Source organism: Athene cunicularia (assembly GCF_003259725.1).
Source record: "Athene cunicularia isolate RWA chromosome 4 unlocalized genomic scaffold, athCun1 chr4_part1, whole genome shotgun sequence".
Taxonomy (NCBI): Eukaryota; Metazoa; Chordata; class Aves; order Strigiformes; family Strigidae; genus Athene; species Athene cunicularia.
The window spans coordinates 28,339,541-28,356,656 of NW_020799098.1; the positions used below are offsets into that span (position 1 = coordinate 28,339,541).

Genomic DNA, 17,116 nt, shown 5'->3' on the forward strand with positions numbered 1-17,116 from the left:
CCCCCCCCTTTTTTTTTTAAAAAAAAAGTCCTTTATGTTGAATTGAAGGTTGGCTAAGAAGCTTGGGGTAGGTTTTCTGCAGAATGGTTCTGCTTAGTATTGCTTGACTGGCAAAAATGGAACTTTATTGAGCACTTAATGGAGGAAAAAATCTATCACCCTGTTTGACATGCAAGATCTCCCTATCGTATTGTGATAAGATCTGGATTGTCTTTGACTTCATATAGATAAGTATATGTAAAGTTGAAAACTCCATCTTTGGCACTTCTGTCTTAAAGAAATTGTATTGCTGTGGTTGTGGATTGGAGACAATACATTAATAAATATGTACCAATTAGTGAAATGATACTGTCTAGCTATCATAATAAATGAAATATATACTTCCTAAAGGTATCTCTTGATTAGGTTTTTTTATTCGCTGTGATAAGAGAATTCCATTAACGATGCATGTAACAAGTACACTTACAGCAGGAAGTTCCCTCAGATCCCCTTTTTAACTTCATAGCAGTGTAGTTTATTGACTTGGGGATCTGATATTTAACAATAACTTTTATTTATCTTTAGATTCTGGGTCATCTTGAGTGTATTTTGAAAGCATAAATTTGAAATGCTTGGGATGGAAATGTGGGAATTATGTTTTTGACCTTACTTGCATCTTGTATTAGCTACTGGGCAAAGCCAAATTAAATGTCTCACAGTGGAAATGCTTTAATGCATTAACTGCTCAGTGACTCTAGACACATACAAGTTTTCACATACAGAAGAACGGAGATACTTTACTTGTCAGATAGTACGGGTCTCTAATGAGAGAGGTTTTATGCAGGAGTTCTAGTGGGGTTTTGCTGTTAGTTTATTTAAATGGAAATATTGTATAGTAGTTGGCTGTCTTTGATCCCTGTCAGCTGGTCTGTGTCCAGCTTCTGAGATTCTTGTTGGTTTGCATGGTCTCTCTGCCCAGATCGCAGTTGATCTTTTTTGTAAATTACTTATTTTCCAGTTTTGTCCTCGACACATGTCTAGCAAAAATAGACAATTTAAAAGAATAGAGAAAAATGTGTTTGTCACTATTTTGCAACTGAAGCAAACTTAAGTGTTTTATTTTTGGAGCATGGAAGCAAAGTTAACATCTGTGCTATGGCTTCTTTCATGAAGGATTGGAATATTTTATTTTTGGTTTTATTGGCTCTGGTCTTAACAGCTGTTGTATTGTGACCTTTGGTTTGTTATACAAAAGTAATGTTTCAACTGTAAGTGTATTCCAGTCACTTGGTTTTGCAAGGAAATTAGTGTAAAGGCAAGTACGTGTGTATTTATAACATTATTTTTTAAAAAACCCTTGCATTTTTAGTAATGATTTTAGAATGTTACATGGTACTTAAATTGTTTTTGGAATAGATTGAAGAAGGACTGGGTAGCATGGAAATGATAATGATTCCCAATTTAAAGGAAAAAAGTTGCAAATACTTTTTTAATATAATTTTGCATTTAACTATAGTTAACTCTGTTCTGTTTTGCTGACGGTCATAAGAAAAATGCATATGTAGGTATCTTTTGCAGACTTCACTTACTGATTCCACTTGGCGTTGAAAATGTTGATGCTGAAAAAGTGTTAATAAAACTTTATTAAATGAACAGAACATTAGAAGATTGTAGTTGTTACAGCTGGAAACCAGAGTTTAAAACTTTTTTTTGTTTGTTTTTCTCCTTCTAGATTTTCAACTGAATTCTCACCTATCAACACTGGCAAATATTCACAAGATTTACCACACCCTCAATAGGCTGGTAATGACTTGCCATTTTCTCTAACCAGAATAGCTAGGGCTTTAGTCCAGAATGTTTGGTGATTGAAAACACTAAATGATTAAGCTTTCAAAAACTATGGCTGCCTTTTTGTATGACAGGCTGTTCGTTCTGAATCCTTTAAGAGATAAGCAGTAGTACTAAAAGGTGAAATATTATACACCTAGGGTCAGAGTGGAGTTTGAGCACTGTTTGCTGCAACATTGGATTTAGATGTTGTCTCTGTAGAAGCAGCTTTTCTAGATACACGGAATAATGGTAAACGTCATAGTTACCAATTTCTTACAGCTCTTGTGGAAAATATATTGAATGAGCAAATTGTCCTCTTTCAACCATGCAAAGAGTGAAACAAGATCTTTTTGAAGATTGTCTCTGCTTGTTTGCATTTGCATTTGTTTTATTGGAACCGTAGTTGGAAAGGCTGATATGACTTCTGTTTGTGCACTGCAAATTTAGTGAAAAAGACAGTGCCTAACTGGGTAACTGATTTCCAAGATTACAGTTAGTTTTTAATCAGTTTTCTTTAGAACATGCATGTATGTTTATCCTTAAGAAAAGTAATTTCTGTGGTAAATGGTAAATCCAGTCTTTCTAATGCTGCATTATTAATGGAGTTGTTCAATACAACAATGGAAAAATTGCCCATACAGTGGGTAGTTATTTCCACTCTTGAAACAGTTTGATATATTTTTGTTTTAAAAAAAATCGAATTTTTCAAATTATTTCAAGATTGTTCTTGAACTTTTTAGATAGATATGAATGGAAAAGACAAAGGAAAGCTTTGAAGTCTTAGGTAGATGCTCCTTAAGTAATTAAGATGACTATTAATGTCAAATAAAGGTTAAAAACATTACTGAACAATGATGATGACCATCTTGTTTAAATGTGTCATTCCTACTTTCTTGCAGAATCTGACAGAGGACGCTGGTCAAGACGATCACCAGACAGGTATTTAATAGGGATGTAGTAGAAATAGATTAAAACAATTTAAACACGCTTCATCAAAGAAGTCTCTCTAACATCATTGGAAATTGTATTTTAGGAAGCTAAGGGAGTTTTAGAAAACAAGTGTCAGGATTTTTTAAAGTTCTCTTCTAAATAGTTGTTTGTGCTTTTAATTTACCAATTTGTGAAGGACTCGCACAGGTTTCAGCAGTATCCGTCATTTTGCTATTTCTTAGTGTAAGTACTTTAGAAGACTATGAAAATTTTCTCTCACTCCTTGGACTCAAACCATTAGACTAGCAGAATATCCATGTTCTTACAGTGTTTTGACTCTTGAAAGAGCATTAGTGAGAACAGAGCAGAAGCAAGACCTCTTGTGGCTATTGGGATGCCTGTGACCGAGTTTAAATGATGTGCTCCAAACAATCCAGCTTTTTTCTTGAGTGATTCTGATTCAGGTTGTTCCTGTTTCTTGTGCAGGTTTTCAGTCAGTGTCTAAAAGGGCTATTTATTAGTCCTAAACTGCTTTCGGTTCAATAAAATGTCATAATTTTTTTGAGGCCTTCATCTCTGATACCTGGTACTGGTTTGCTGCCATTCTTGATTCATCATCAACAGTTGAGCTTTTCTGACTTGACATCTTGCAACATTTGTTACTTTAATCTGTGCTTGTTATTTATGAGCTGGCTTCTTCCTTGATTTCTTTCTCTTCCTTCCTTTCTGTGTTTCAGGCGCGATACCTAAGGAGGAAGGAAAATAACTTACTGGCTTCAAGCCCTGATCACTCAGCAGAACTGTTCTTTAAAACTGACCATATCTATTCTACCATCTGTTTCAAAGTTTTTGTCTATCCTGAGGTGCTGGCTATGTTTGCTGATGTTACCTTGAGCGTTTAAGAAAGTGGAGAGAGTTGTCAGCTTCTCCTGGAGATTTCTGGGACACATTTATAAATCTAGCACACTCTTAGCCTCAAGCAATGAGAAGAGATGCATAGGACTGCATTGTTGGGATCAGACAGAGTTCACTTAGGGCTTATGTATCCTCTTTCATGCTGTGATAGGTGACTTTGTTTCATAGTTAACTATATTAACTTAGCCACAAAAGACTTCTATCAAATATTTTCCTTCAGCATGGTTAGTGATTTGATACTTGAAATTAGCTGATTATATACCTGAAAAACCTCTGCAAAAGAGGTTGAGGTAGGTAGTTCAAGATGGTCAGAGGTTTTATTGTCCATATGTTAGAACTGATGTCCTCTCCCATATCCTGATGGAGAGTTGGAATTTTTCCCTTTGTGATCCAGGTGCTCAAACACATGCATACTGATTTCATGTATGAAAGTACACTCCGTAATCTTTCTTTACTTCTGATCACAAAAAGCTCTTGTGAAGCTTTGAGGTAGTACCCTTCTGTCACTAATTGATCAGTGAGTCTAGGTGTGCTTAAGGTATTTGGAATTGGGTTTATCTCTTGCCTAGCACTTTTGTCATAGAGGTCAGTATAAGAAATTAGCCTCAGAACTCTCATTATCTCTATTGGAAGATGTTTGAGCATGTTACTGGTTTTGATGAACTGCTTTATATGGACACTCGCAGTTTTCTGACATAACTATCCTGGTTAATGTTATTACGTCATGGGCCCTGCTTTTGGAATGACCTAATGCATATCTTAATTTGGTTGAGATTTCTAAAAGCTATTTAAAAAAATCTGAGTATTTCAATTTTAGGTTAATATTTATAATGAGCTTTTAATACATACTACATTTATTTCAAAGCAGTTGTTTCTGAGCAAACAATGAATGTACTGGACATCTAAATTACTTTTAAGCAAATTATGTCTTTTCTAAGTATTAGCCAGTTTTCTTTTCTGGAAACAGTTCCTAAATATGTAAGAGCTAGAGAGTGGTAGTTTCAAAATTCCTTCAGTGATTTGGGAGCGAAGATAGACCTCACTTGAAAATTCCAGTCACCTATAATAATTACAGTCTCATAAAACGTGTTAGCATTTAGTGTGCGTATATATCTGAAAAAATAAGGTAGGCTGTGAGTGTGTCATGGGCTTTTGCCTTTTCAGCTGTTTGTAGGGGTAAGAAAAGCAAGCATTCAGATTCTGTAAACAATTTCTTTTTCTTCTAGTGTGTATTTGCATTAACTTGGAAAACTTTAGAATTTTAGGTAATAATTGTTTTAATGTCATAACTACAAATCCAGCAACTTGTTAATAGCTTAAAGTCATAATTTGGTTATTAAATTGTGATTTAATTACCTATCCAGACTACAGTGTCTTTAAAAGTACACTTCCTGTTTTCACCTGGCTTGTTTTAAAGAACGAGGTCATGTCTTCATCAAAAACAAGGCTTCACTGCTGTTCCTGAAGCTTTTGTGTGTGTGTGTAAATTACTTTTACCTCTCCTATTTTTTGTTGTTTTAGAGAAGAAAGCCCTCTTGAGTCCAAAGCAATTCTGTAGTGTGGAATTGAAGATAGAGAAGATGATTTTTCCTTTTACAACAAGATTGCAAGCTGTTTGGTGTTTTGATGAGTATCTTAGTTTTCTCATCTTGTATCTGAAAAATTATGGTTGTTAACTGTGCTTGTGGTGGTCTTGTTGCATCATTAAGTGAGCAGCTCTATCTTTCCAATTGCTTCAGCATTCACAGTTTCTAATTATTTTTCCTTTGAAACATCTCTCTACTTAAGCATCAGAAGAGCAGGATTATTCACAGGCATTATCTAGAGATAAGGTGAAAATTACATGTGTGTAAATCACTTCTGTAGGTACATAGCTTGTAGAATTCTTATTTATTGACCTCTGTTTTTGATTTTGTGTTTGTTCTGGTTTTGTTGCTATTCTAGGAGTGTCCCTCCCTTGTGGTGATTATTGTGCATGTTGTTTTAAATTCTGTAGGGTGAATTTTAGCTCTTGAGTTGATACTTCCCTTTGGTAGCTTTGTCCCCTGCAAATTGTCTCCTGCAAATTTGGAAGTACTGAATAGAATGTTTGGCAAACAACATTTATACTCGGCAGGCTTTTGGCTGATGGTGGCCTATTCAGCAGCCATTTGGAGGCTCTACCTTGCAAATGCTAGCTTCAAGTGTCAAAAAAACAGTGAGAACTAGGAGGGTTCTGCCAATCTTGATTTGAGACCCAGGAGTAAGAAACTTTGAAGATAATCACATCAGAGAAGCTGCACTCGGTAAGTAAAGTTCCTGTCAAACTTTGCATGAAGTTGGAGGGAGCTGCATGTTTGTTTGCAGATGATCAGACCTTTGAGAAGTGAAATGAGTTGTGAAAGGCTATACCTAGAAAACACATGTAGAATTAGAAATCTTTGTGTAGGAAAGGTTAATATTGATGCTACTTAGTGACCTATACTGTAAAATAAGAAATCAAAAGAATTTAAACCGGAAAAACCCCAAACTCTGATAGTTTTTAACTGTAGATGGAAATAAAAGATAGAAATACTTTGCTGGTTTAACTTTCAGAGTTTGTTACAGGGAAATTGTAACTGCCCTTCAAATTCAGTGTTCTGATCTAGTAACAAAAGGAAATAATTTGAAAGTAACATACAGTGGTTTTTAGTAGTTTAGAGAACATTCAGCAGTTAAAACATAGTGAAGACTTGTTCCAAACATCAGTTATTAAGATGTCAAATCTCTGAAAGCATGTACAGTATGTTTGTCCACCTGGTGTCTCTGTGTGTGTTTGAGTGGGGTGTACATGTGCACTTAATAGCCACTTACCAACTTCTGAGCTATCTCTTCCCTTTTCTGTCAGTTTGAGAGCTGCAACAGAATACATTCAAACCAGGAAAAGGGTGCAAGTTTTTCATATGAGTCCCTAGAGAAATTGGGTTATTGTGAATTCTATTATCAATTTAAGCCTTTAAAACAAGTTCAGTGATCTTCCTAAAAATGTTCTATCATTTAATGAGGAAAAGACTTCAAGCAGGAATTCTTGGGTTAAATTCTTTTGTTTGTATGGGGTTGCAGATCTGACAAGATTATTTGCCTTTTCTATAACTGTTTTACTTTATTTTCATCTTTTGCTATGTTTCTCGTGTCACAGAGGCTTTGCATATTTCTGTTCCCAATCAAATAACCCCAATGGCATGGAGGTTGGAACTAGATGATCTTTAAGATCCCTGCCAAACCAAACCATTCTATGATTCTATAAACTGGACAAACCTGGTGGGGTGGGGTGGATTTTCTTGCATTTTACCAGCTGCCTGTGCCTGTAGCCATCATAAACAGATTTTTTTTTAAAAAAAAATAGACATTTAAAACCAAAGGAAACTCAAATTAATGAGATAGCTACAGGTTGTACTCAAGTACATACATATTTTCCAAAATAAGGTGTTCATTAGCACACATTTTCATTTATTAAGTTTAGTGCATGTCTGAGTCTGTTGGCTGTCTCTAGCCATCTGTTAAGATCTGCTGTCATCTTGAGTTTGTGTAGGCTCGCAAAAAATACTTACTTTGCAGAGAATTTAGGAACTTGATCTAAAAAGCCATGAAGCATCACACTTTCAATAACTTATGGGAATACAGTTTTGTGATATCGTTAATTTGCAGGCATAATCAGATGAAACAAATGACATTCAGCAGTTCAGGTTCCTTAGGTTCTTTAATCTGGGCATACTGTGAGTTTTTTATGATCTCTGTCTTACCTGTTTCAAATATATCTGATGTTGGTGAGGAGAAGAAATACTGTTCTTTTCCTTTTGTAAGGTATTCTGGACAGTGCTTCTAGAATTATATTCTTCTGACACAGCCATTGTGATTTTTCATGTGATAGTAGTTTATGGAGTATGATGCTTGTAAGTTTTTTGATAACTAGTTAAATTATAATTTGAATTTACAATACTCTTAAAACTTTATTTCTAAAAGATAGTGTAGATATGGCAGTATTTTCCTGGAAGGATGCTAGAGTGGGGGAACTTCATGGGGGGATGAGGGGGAAGGAAAAAAGGAATACAGAAGAAGAATTTTTTAATTGGAGAGAGTATTTTTTTGAACTAGAGGGATTAATTTTCTTAATAGAAATGAATATAAAGGTAAGACCAAAGAAGTGCAAAAGCTTGATTAGTTGAAACCAAGTTAGTGCCTCTTGATGTAAAAACTGGTTTGAACATCTTGCCTAATACTAGAAAAATCCATAATTTCATATTTATAGTTTCAGTGCATGTTTTAAAATAAAGTACATGTAGCAAAGCCGGTGAGGCTGTAAGATTCCTTACATGTGTTTCTCCTATAACAGGAGAGAGACTTTCAAAGATACGAAGAATAGGTAAGCAAAAGATTGCTGTTAGTATTTGTTGGGAATTGGGCCTCTGATTTCAGTCTCCTCCCTTGATGTCAAAAAGTGGTCAGAGTTTTATTGCTTGCTTCTGTGCTGTGATTTAAAATAAAAGATTTTGTGAGCATCTTAATAAAGCATAGCTAAATTTGGGATGCTGTTGAACCTAGGAGAAGGTAGCTTAGGCATTCTGGAGTTCTTCATATTTTCTTGCAAGTTTCTTTGGCATTGCTTTGTGTCTGGATTTTTATACCTCACCACTCTCTTCCTTTCCTTTTAAAATTCTCTACATAACACTTAGAGCTTTGATAGCTCTTTGAGCTGCACTTACACACACCTTTCTCAGGTGACCATGTGATCTTCAGTATATGAAAGTAGGACAGAATTTTGCCTGGAGTGTTAGCCTACCATTTTCATGAGACAGCAAAGGCAATTTAATGACTCGATGTGGTCAAAAGGGCCGGTCCTGTGCTCTTTCTTGTGCTAATGTACAGAAAGTTGTTATTCTTTTTTGCTTGGGTTAATTATCTACAGGTTTGGTGAGCTGGATTGGCACACTGAAGAGTCACCAGAGACATACATAGGAGTATATAGCTGAGAGAAGGGGAGGGAAAGACTGCCACTTGATTGGTATCAGTGTCTTGAATTGGCTGTTTCCTCCTTGGGGACCTTCATTCTTTGAGAACTATCTAGTCCAAGTGATACAGCCAGCCACTTATTTATTCCCCTAATGGTTGCTGAATGTCTCTGCCCCTGTGCCCCTGCCCCCTTCCCCAAGAAACAAAAGAAAAAAAAAAACAAAACCAAAGAACGAACAAACAAAACCTTTTCTACCCCTTACTCTCTGTATCATAAAAAATTTGGGGCTTAAAAATTAAAAAGGTCCTGTTTTCTAGAGGTAGGTGCTCTAGTTTATTAGTCACATCTGTATTTCAGAAAGTAATGAAAACTCTTTAAGTTCTGATTTGAATAAATGAGTAAAAATTAGGATGCCTTTTTGAGAGCTTAAATACTTCTTCAGGATAGTCTCAGTTCTTGACTTTTGTTAGGCTGAACTAGCATTAGCACTACTGTACATTTTGGTATAGTACTTTTGGCCTTAACTGAAATATGGTCATAGAACACCATGTAAAAGTGAGATGGATTTTGCTTATTTGAAAGGAGACCATTTATTTTGTAATTTTTAAATCCACTAACTTCCTCCCTTTCCTTCCCTTTGTAATATGCCTATTAGTGGACGCAGTTTATCTGGTCTGCAACAGTTTCATTTCTTGTACTGGTGTTTTTAATTCCCTCTGTAGGAAGTCTCCGGTCTTGCAGTTCATCAGACTGCTTTAGTAAAGTGATGCCTCCAAGGAAAAAGAGGAGACCTGCAGCAGGAGATGATTTATCTGCTAAGAAAAGTAGACATGATGGGTATGTCATCTTACCATGAGCTAAGACTGATGGAATATCTAAAGTTGAATAGCTGATATGATCATGTTTTTAAATACTAATGGAAATGGTGTTCAAATTTGCTTGGTTTCTCAGTGTGGAACCATAGCCTGTGATTGAACTGTGGGATATCGATAAACACATCTAGGGTCAGTTTACATCTCACCTTTTTCTAGTTGTACAAGAAGCTTGTAGGGAACTTCTCCTTGTTTTGGTTTGCCAGCTGTCAAAACACACTTGTTTGTTCAAAACAGCTTCTAAGAGATACAGTAATACCTTCCTGTATACGTGCATAAAATCTGGATTGGGCATTCTCAATCTACAGCCTGTCAGAAAAATGAATGTAGTTGTAGCCTACTCAGCTCTTACTTCAAGTCCTGCTAGTCTCCCTCTGTAATATTGTGATCTGATGCTGATATGTAAGGGAAAGGTGAAGATGGCCCAGGCAAGGTGATAGCCAGTGGTGGAGTGGTGACTGAGGTAGTGCTGCTCAGCTTCCCTCTGGGCGACAGAAGCAAAAGCGGGTTCTAACTGTGAACGAGCAGTGTATTCTTTTGACATAGATGTTGCGTAGCTGAGACTTCTGCAAGCATTGGATTTCCAGTATGTGTATGTTCAGTCAGCCTCAGTCATTCAGAAACCATTGAATGTGCTCCTTGTACGCAAGATAGTAGCTATTTATGTGCACTACATTCACAACTACAAGTACACTCCTGCATGATAGGTGCAGGGCTGTCCTGATGTTGAAGAGTGATGTATAGAGCCAGAAAGTTTGGTTGCCACTTCATCATATAGTAGAATTTGAGCTCTATTACATTCATGTATTACTGATGACTCAGAAAACATAGGCTTCTGTAACAAGTATCTACAGGAAGGTAAAAAGATGCACTTCTCTCCTAACTGTCAGCCTGAAATCAGTCTGGGTGTTTTCCTTTTTATTCTCCAGCATGAGTAAGAAAAATGCTGGTAGCCAAATTAAGCCTCTGCTTATGCCTCTATAACTCCATTGTGTTTAATAGGGTTGCACAACTGTAGCTGCACTGGAATTTATTAAATGATCTGTTGATGCAGAAGAAAGAGATTTCAACTCTCCCTTTCATTGCATGCGTAACACTAGCAAGAACAAAAAACCAGTACATGTTCTTAATATATTTGTTGCTTTTCAGAAATAATAAAAGCTAAATAGTTGATAAAGAGCATTACAGCTTATTCTAAGATATGCGTATAATATGGAAGCAAAATGAGGACAGAATGTTTCTAGGATTGTAAGTAGACAGGTTCACAAAATTAAAGTCTACTTCTGATGGTAAAACAAAAAAACCCCAAACCCTTATAAAATAAGGTTGTCTTTAAGAGATACTGATTTGTGTAATTCAAATAAGAAAATTATGAGAAACTAATTTCTTAGTTTATCAGTAGTCCATATATAATAATTTCTAAGAGCTTTTTGAAAGCATAATTTGAAGGATTTTTTTTTTTTATATCTCCCTTTCAGTTTATAACTAATGAATTTAGTCTTCATTCTACTGCCATGTAAGGCTTTTTTAAAAGGAAGACCTCAGTCTGCTTTTAGAAGTAGAGGTGAAACCAGATCTGCCAGTTGTGGGCCACAGGGCAATATCATTCTCTGATGTGGTTCCAAATTTTGTCTTCCTCCTTAACTTCTAAAGGTTTTTAGTCTTTCCTTGCTTCCCAGTGTATTAAGTTCATTTTTTTTTTGGTCTTCAAGAAAACAATTTTTATTACAGCATGACTGGCAATATGAGATCATTTGCTGAACATTCAGCTCAGTCTTGGACCTCTCTTTCAGGGAAGCCTTTTTTCAAATTTGGCTTATGACCCTGTAACTGTCTGTGAAAAGCTAGACAAAGAGCAAGATCTCTTCTACTTCCATGCTTGTTTGTCAGGTGGAGCTCATGCTTGTCATGTTTGGTCTTTAGAGGTCAGACATCTCAGTTTGTCAAGCAGAAGTCAATCTGAAATCAGGAACCTCTACAGCAGTGTGCTGTAGCAGACGTAGTTAATGCAAAGCCATTTTCTCTTCCATTGTATGCAGAGAATGTGGTATATAGTAAAACCAGTACGCCTAGTGCAGTGCCAGTTTATGGAATAAGGAACTTCTAGGCCCAGTTCTTTACCATTGCTTCTGTTTCAGAGGCAGACTTCCTAGAAGCTGTGTACTAGTAACTTAGGATAAGCCTTCAAGGGACATTAGCCTGTGTGGAGTCTGTATTAAGCAAAAAAGGTAGTCAGTGTCTGTTCTTGAATGTCTACTTTCAATGAAAAAATACAATGTGTGCTCTCCAGAAGGGACTGTATTTCATAACAGAGATGATTTGTCACTTCAGATGCTTATGGAATGATGTAAGTTTTGTATGTTTCTCAGTTATAGTGGCAAACTTACAGGGGCAACATTAATAAGTAAATTCAGTAATTGCAAGTCTCCTGTTTGCTTTCAGTGAAAAAATACTCTATAGTAGTCTGAAGATTATCAGAGAAGTGTCATTGTTAACCATGTTATCACAGCAGACTCCAGATATTGATGATTCCTCCTGGTCTGTCCATACAAAGGAAATATTTTTTTAATCCTTACATGGATAGTTTTGTTGGGTGATATTTGCAGTCTTCATTATTTGTGGTGTGTTCCTATAATCTCTTCAGTTATGATGGTAATATTTTTGAGATACGTATTATTTCCAGAAAGTTTATTTCAGCAGGGCTCTGTGCTGAAAGAGAAGATGATTTCTAAAGGCTCTTAAACTCATCAATTTAAACACGTCTGATACCAGGGAGCTTGCAGTAGCCTTCACCCTCAGTTCCAGGCTGTTAGGGATACAGCCTCATCTTGGAAGGATTAGTGGAATAATGACACTGGCTATTGAAGAAAAGCATTTACAGGAACAAATCTAGTTATTTGTCAATTTATTTGGAAATGCTGATCTCATGTATAGACTGATTCTGGAAAACAAGGATTCCAAACATGTTCTTTTACATCCCACCCTTACATTATAAGAGCTTGAATTCTTTAATTAATGTTCATAATGTCACCTTGGAACACAGTGTTTCAGTAGGAGGGAATTTTTATACCAGATGATGTATAATGAAATAACTTAGTGTATTCATTTTTGGATCACAGTAAGATTTATCCTGTCTTAAAGAATAGCTATCGGAAGTAGACAGTTTAGCACGTCCTCACCAGAACATAATGACTTGAAGACTTAGTTTGTATTTTCCTCTCAGTATTACAGTCGTCTTTGTACTTACAACTCTCACAGTATAGGGTATTCTCAAATTGGAGTTAAAAATAAATTTTCTGTACATTGCTTTTCCATCACTGTGTTAAGGATCTTAGGAAAGATGAAGTGAGTTTGATGTAAAGATACTTGCTAGATAAGAATATAGTCCTCACTGTGTAGTTACCTAATGCTGTATATCTATTACACAGTCTCTACCCAAATACTGTCTTTTTCTTAGGGAAAAATAATCTGTGTAACATAATGGCTTTTCTTCTTTCTGATAGTCTTCTTTAAAAAATAACTCTACTCCTTATTCCAGAATCATGCTGAGGGCAAAAATCTTACGGTAATGGATATTTGGACCTTAGAAGGATGAAAACTAGGAATATTTATCTGCTTCCCTGAAAGTTCTATTTTCAAGCAATTAGGTCTAGACTCTAATTTATCCTGGATTTGTATGGGCCACATAAGGGCCTATTAAAATGAAAAATAGATTTTCTTTATTGAGTAGTAAGATCCAAAGTCTATAGTGGAGAAACATAAATTTTGAAAACACAGTCAACACACTGTTATTAACGTGGGAAAATAACATTGGAGTGTACTAATCTTGGAGGTTTTCAGAAGCTTTAGCATTGAGAATTTTTTTGTTCTGTTGTCATTTACTAACTGGTTTAGTCGTACTCTATGCAGACAGCCTGTGTTACCAACTGTCATAGATCTTTAGACCTTATTCCTTGAAGTAGAGATTTTCAAGTATGCACAGGTATAGTTTTCTCTGTTTCTACACCTTTTCAGTGAACTTTGCTTAATAGTTCTGAAGAAGCTTAAACTGAACATGTGACTGTCAGCATGTATACTGTTACATATACTGCTCCTTAAGTAAGCCTGATGAAGTTCAAAACATTAATTTAAAAGTTTACTAAGCCTTTAAATAGGGAGAGATAAGGCATAGTCATTCATAAAACTTACCAGTCAAGTAAACTTGTCCTGAGGGTTGCTTTAGACAGTCTGTCATGCTTTGAAATCATAGAATATCTTTCTTCTGCCTCCGTCCCCCTTTTTTCTACTACAGTATTTATGAAACTATTGCTAAAATCATAATTCTGAATGAATAGGTAAGGTTTTATAAAAGTACTTTTATTGTGCTGCATTGGTGAAACTTTTCAGCCAAAGTTTTAAGTTGATTAGAGTTAATGGAAGTAGTAGGAGACATCTTCAATCAAAAGTTTGCATCTTTCAGAATGTAATCTGAAAACAATTAGTTACTCAGTTGGAAGCTCAAACAAAAGGAGGTAAAAGTTTTGAATAAGTTCTAGTTGCATAGAAACAAAGTTACTGTTTGTAAGTTTCATAATGTTTTCATTTGGTAAACACCAACCATCTGAAATAAGCAGGCTGTAAATCTTCCATGAGGGGTTAACTTTTGATTTACCATAATAATTTGTACCTTTTTCTTTTTTTAATTTTTTTTTTTTCCCTCTCCTTAAATGAGCTATTACCAGCTGCCACAATCAAGAGAATTTTTTGTGTGACCTAAACTCCGTGTTTTCACTGGTCTCAGTTTGAATATTCTGGAGCCTTACAGCCCAAAATTGCCACTGTGGTAGGTGGAGCTCTAACAGATTACAGTACAAATGAAGCATGCTTAGAGCAGGAGTTACCCAACTTTGAAGGCTGCAAGTAGATTGGAGAGAACTACTGTGACCTTGTTCTTTTTGCTGGCAGTGACCGTGTACTCTTACAATGACTTGCCTAGTTGCCCCGTAATAGTGGGATGGAATATACATGCTTTTGCTTTTCCACCAAATCAGTTATGAGTAGAGGCAAATAATCTGTAAAAATATGGATAATTGTGTATTTAAAGAAACATTGAAAGGCCTAGACATGCAGTTTTTTTAATTAGTTTGTTTACATCTACCTATAGCACTTCCAGTTATAAACTACATTGTCTCATCTTTATTGCAGGGATATTACAATTCCTTAGCTTGTAAGAATATTTCAAATACAAGATTAAAAATGGGTTTTAGGAGTCAGCTATTAGGTCATGTTGGAGATGCAAGCATTTCTGTGAGAATAACTTCATTTAAATGTGGTTAAGTAGTTGATACCACTTTTATAAAATTTTGGCAGCTTAATTTCATAATGCTTTTTCCATGCCCTGTCCCACACTCTTTCTTCTCTCTACTCGTTAGAAAGAGATAATAAAAAAGAAAAAGCTAAATGGTCCTTAAGGGGTTATTGGTTATAATACAAAGAAAACATTTTTTGAAGTGTGCTGTCACTGTCCTGACATTGACAGTGTCATGCTAAACTTTTTTCAAGCGATGATTTTTTTAGTCATTGTAGCTTCATGTATGTCTCAGATGAGAGACAAATGTATACTTTGCCCATAGGTAATTTTTTTTTTTTCTGTGCTGTTCCTGATGGGCTGCATGTCAGGGTTCAGAAATGGAAGGGTAATTTTAAACGCAAAGACTCGGAGTTTGTTGTTGTGCAGTGGTGATAGGTAAAGCAGACACTCTGGGAAGAAGTTCTTCACACACCTTTCTAGCTCTGATGATGGAGAGAACACCCCTTAGAAATACTCTTCCAGTGTCAGCATTGTCTGACAGTGGTACAAATTCTGGTACCAAAAATACCGGGTATACTCGTTGCCCCGTCCTTTACGGAAGGTGCCTGTGGGTGTTTACTCCTCTCCCTGCCCTACTTTCTTTGTTTTCTCCTCTGGACTCTGAGCAATATGTACTTTCTCTTCTGGTGACTGAAACTGCAGGTTCCTCTTACAGACCATCAATGCATAATCAAATTACCAAACTGTAACATGGTCAGCATAATGATTGTGCATCTGTGTGAAGGTACTGGTGCAGGTTATCTTGAGGAAGCTGTGAGATGTTGAGGACTTGCTGTTTGAAACTCACATCTGTTCAGTACATGTTTGGTGCTTCCCAAGTATTCCAGTATCTACCCTGTGCACTATGGCAGTTTGTATTTGTCTGCATAGCAAGACACACTCCTTAGCACAAAGACAAGGCATATCATTCTGCAGTATGTACAGAGAAATTCCAAAGATATGAGAAATATTCTAAGATACAAAATGGATGCCAGACGTCTCTGGCAGTTTGTGTTTTTCTCCTCTGCACATACGGTTCTCGAGACAATCACTTCTGTACTAGTGATAGTTCAGAGGACGCAGTCTTTGGCATCACCTTTACCCTGTGCTCCCAGCTTGAGCTTGCTGGGATAACTGCACCAAGTTGTCCTAGGCTGTAATCTCAGATACTTCTCTACTTGACTTGTATCTCCCTGCTCATCTTGCTTCACGAAACACTTCAGGGATTAGGAGTCTCTTGCTAATAGAACAAGCTGGTTTGCCTAGACTGGGGGAATAAATTCATTTGGTGCTTGGAGTAAGCAGGGAGAGAAAAGGCTTCATCTCTATACATGAGAGAACACCAATTCCAGGTCTGCATTGGTGTTACTTGTTTCTGTTGTATTCCTTTTCAAGGAATCCTTGTCTTGCAGAATATGTCATCTGCTGTTAGTTCCTTTAGGCTGAGAAAAAGGTATCTGAGATTCATCCAGCAATTTTTGTTACATGGTTTTACACTTGTGGCTATGCATAATCTGTTATCATTACAAATGTGATAGGGTGTACCTGCACTTTTAATGCATGTCTGGGTCATTAGCTGGTAGCAGAGACTGGGATAGCTCAAGATTATATCCTTTCTGATATTATTTTCAGAATTTGTGAAGTAATTTCTCTTACTGGCACAGGTTGGAAGATCTGTAATCAGTTCTGGTTTCCTAAAAATCAAACTCCAGTGGTCAGATACTGAGCTTTTTGATCAGTAAATTTGAGGCCTTAGCCTTAAGCACAACGAATGACTTTCAGTGCCATATCAGTCCTATAAGAAGTTGCTAAGTGTAGATTCAGTTAATGTGTAAAAGGGCTGTTTTTTTCTGTTCTTGTTCACTATTTCTCTTACACATAGTGCTGTCACTGGTGTCTTGGTTCAAGCTACAGTATTTAGCTCTGCCACTTGTAGATGGAGGAATCCCTTTTCTGAAATACCTGAATGACCTAGAGCTCAATAAATTTGTCAATTTGTCAATAAATTTGTTTCTTGCAGGTTCCTTCCTAAATCCACTGTTCACAGACTGACAGATAATGTGTTGTTTAATTACATGAACAAGCAGGGTGAGGCTTTTGGTTATCATCCATTTGTAAGAAAAAACATTGAGTCTTGTGATGAATGTCTGTCTCTGGGAACCATGCATGTCCTAGGTCCCAGCAGTGCTCTTACAGACTTCTTGAGAGACTGGACTGGACTGGACGAGACGACACCACACCACACCACACCACACCACACCACACCACACCACACCCTGTCTCTTATACACA

At 36.4% G+C, this 17,116-nt stretch overlaps 1 protein-coding gene across 9 annotated transcripts in view; it reads left to right on the forward strand.

Moving 5' to 3' along the window:
• The window catches only part of DCUN1D4 (defective in cullin neddylation 1 domain containing 4), a 33,124-nt gene that overhangs the window by 2,450 nt on the left and 13,558 nt on the right, over positions 1-17,116 (forward strand). Inside the window, exons 1-7 of one of the 9 annotated variants that reach the window (XM_026847050.1) lie at positions 1,712-1,782; positions 2,709-2,748; positions 3,477-3,602; positions 5,176-5,486; positions 5,771-5,939; positions 8,006-8,035; positions 9,346-9,460. In XM_026847050.1, coding sequence (XP_026702851.1) covers positions 9,390-9,460 — 71 coding nt within the window. In that variant the 5' untranslated portion in view covers positions 1,712-1,782; positions 2,709-2,748; positions 3,477-3,602; ... (2 more) ...; positions 8,006-8,035; positions 9,346-9,389. Of the gene's footprint in view, positions 1-1,711; positions 1,783-2,708; positions 2,749-3,476; positions 3,806-5,175; positions 5,487-5,770; positions 5,940-8,005; positions 8,036-9,345; positions 9,461-17,116 lie in introns of those variants that run through there. The other 8 variants (XM_026847053.1, XM_026847051.1, XM_026847052.1 and 5 more) reach the window with 8 other exon arrangements.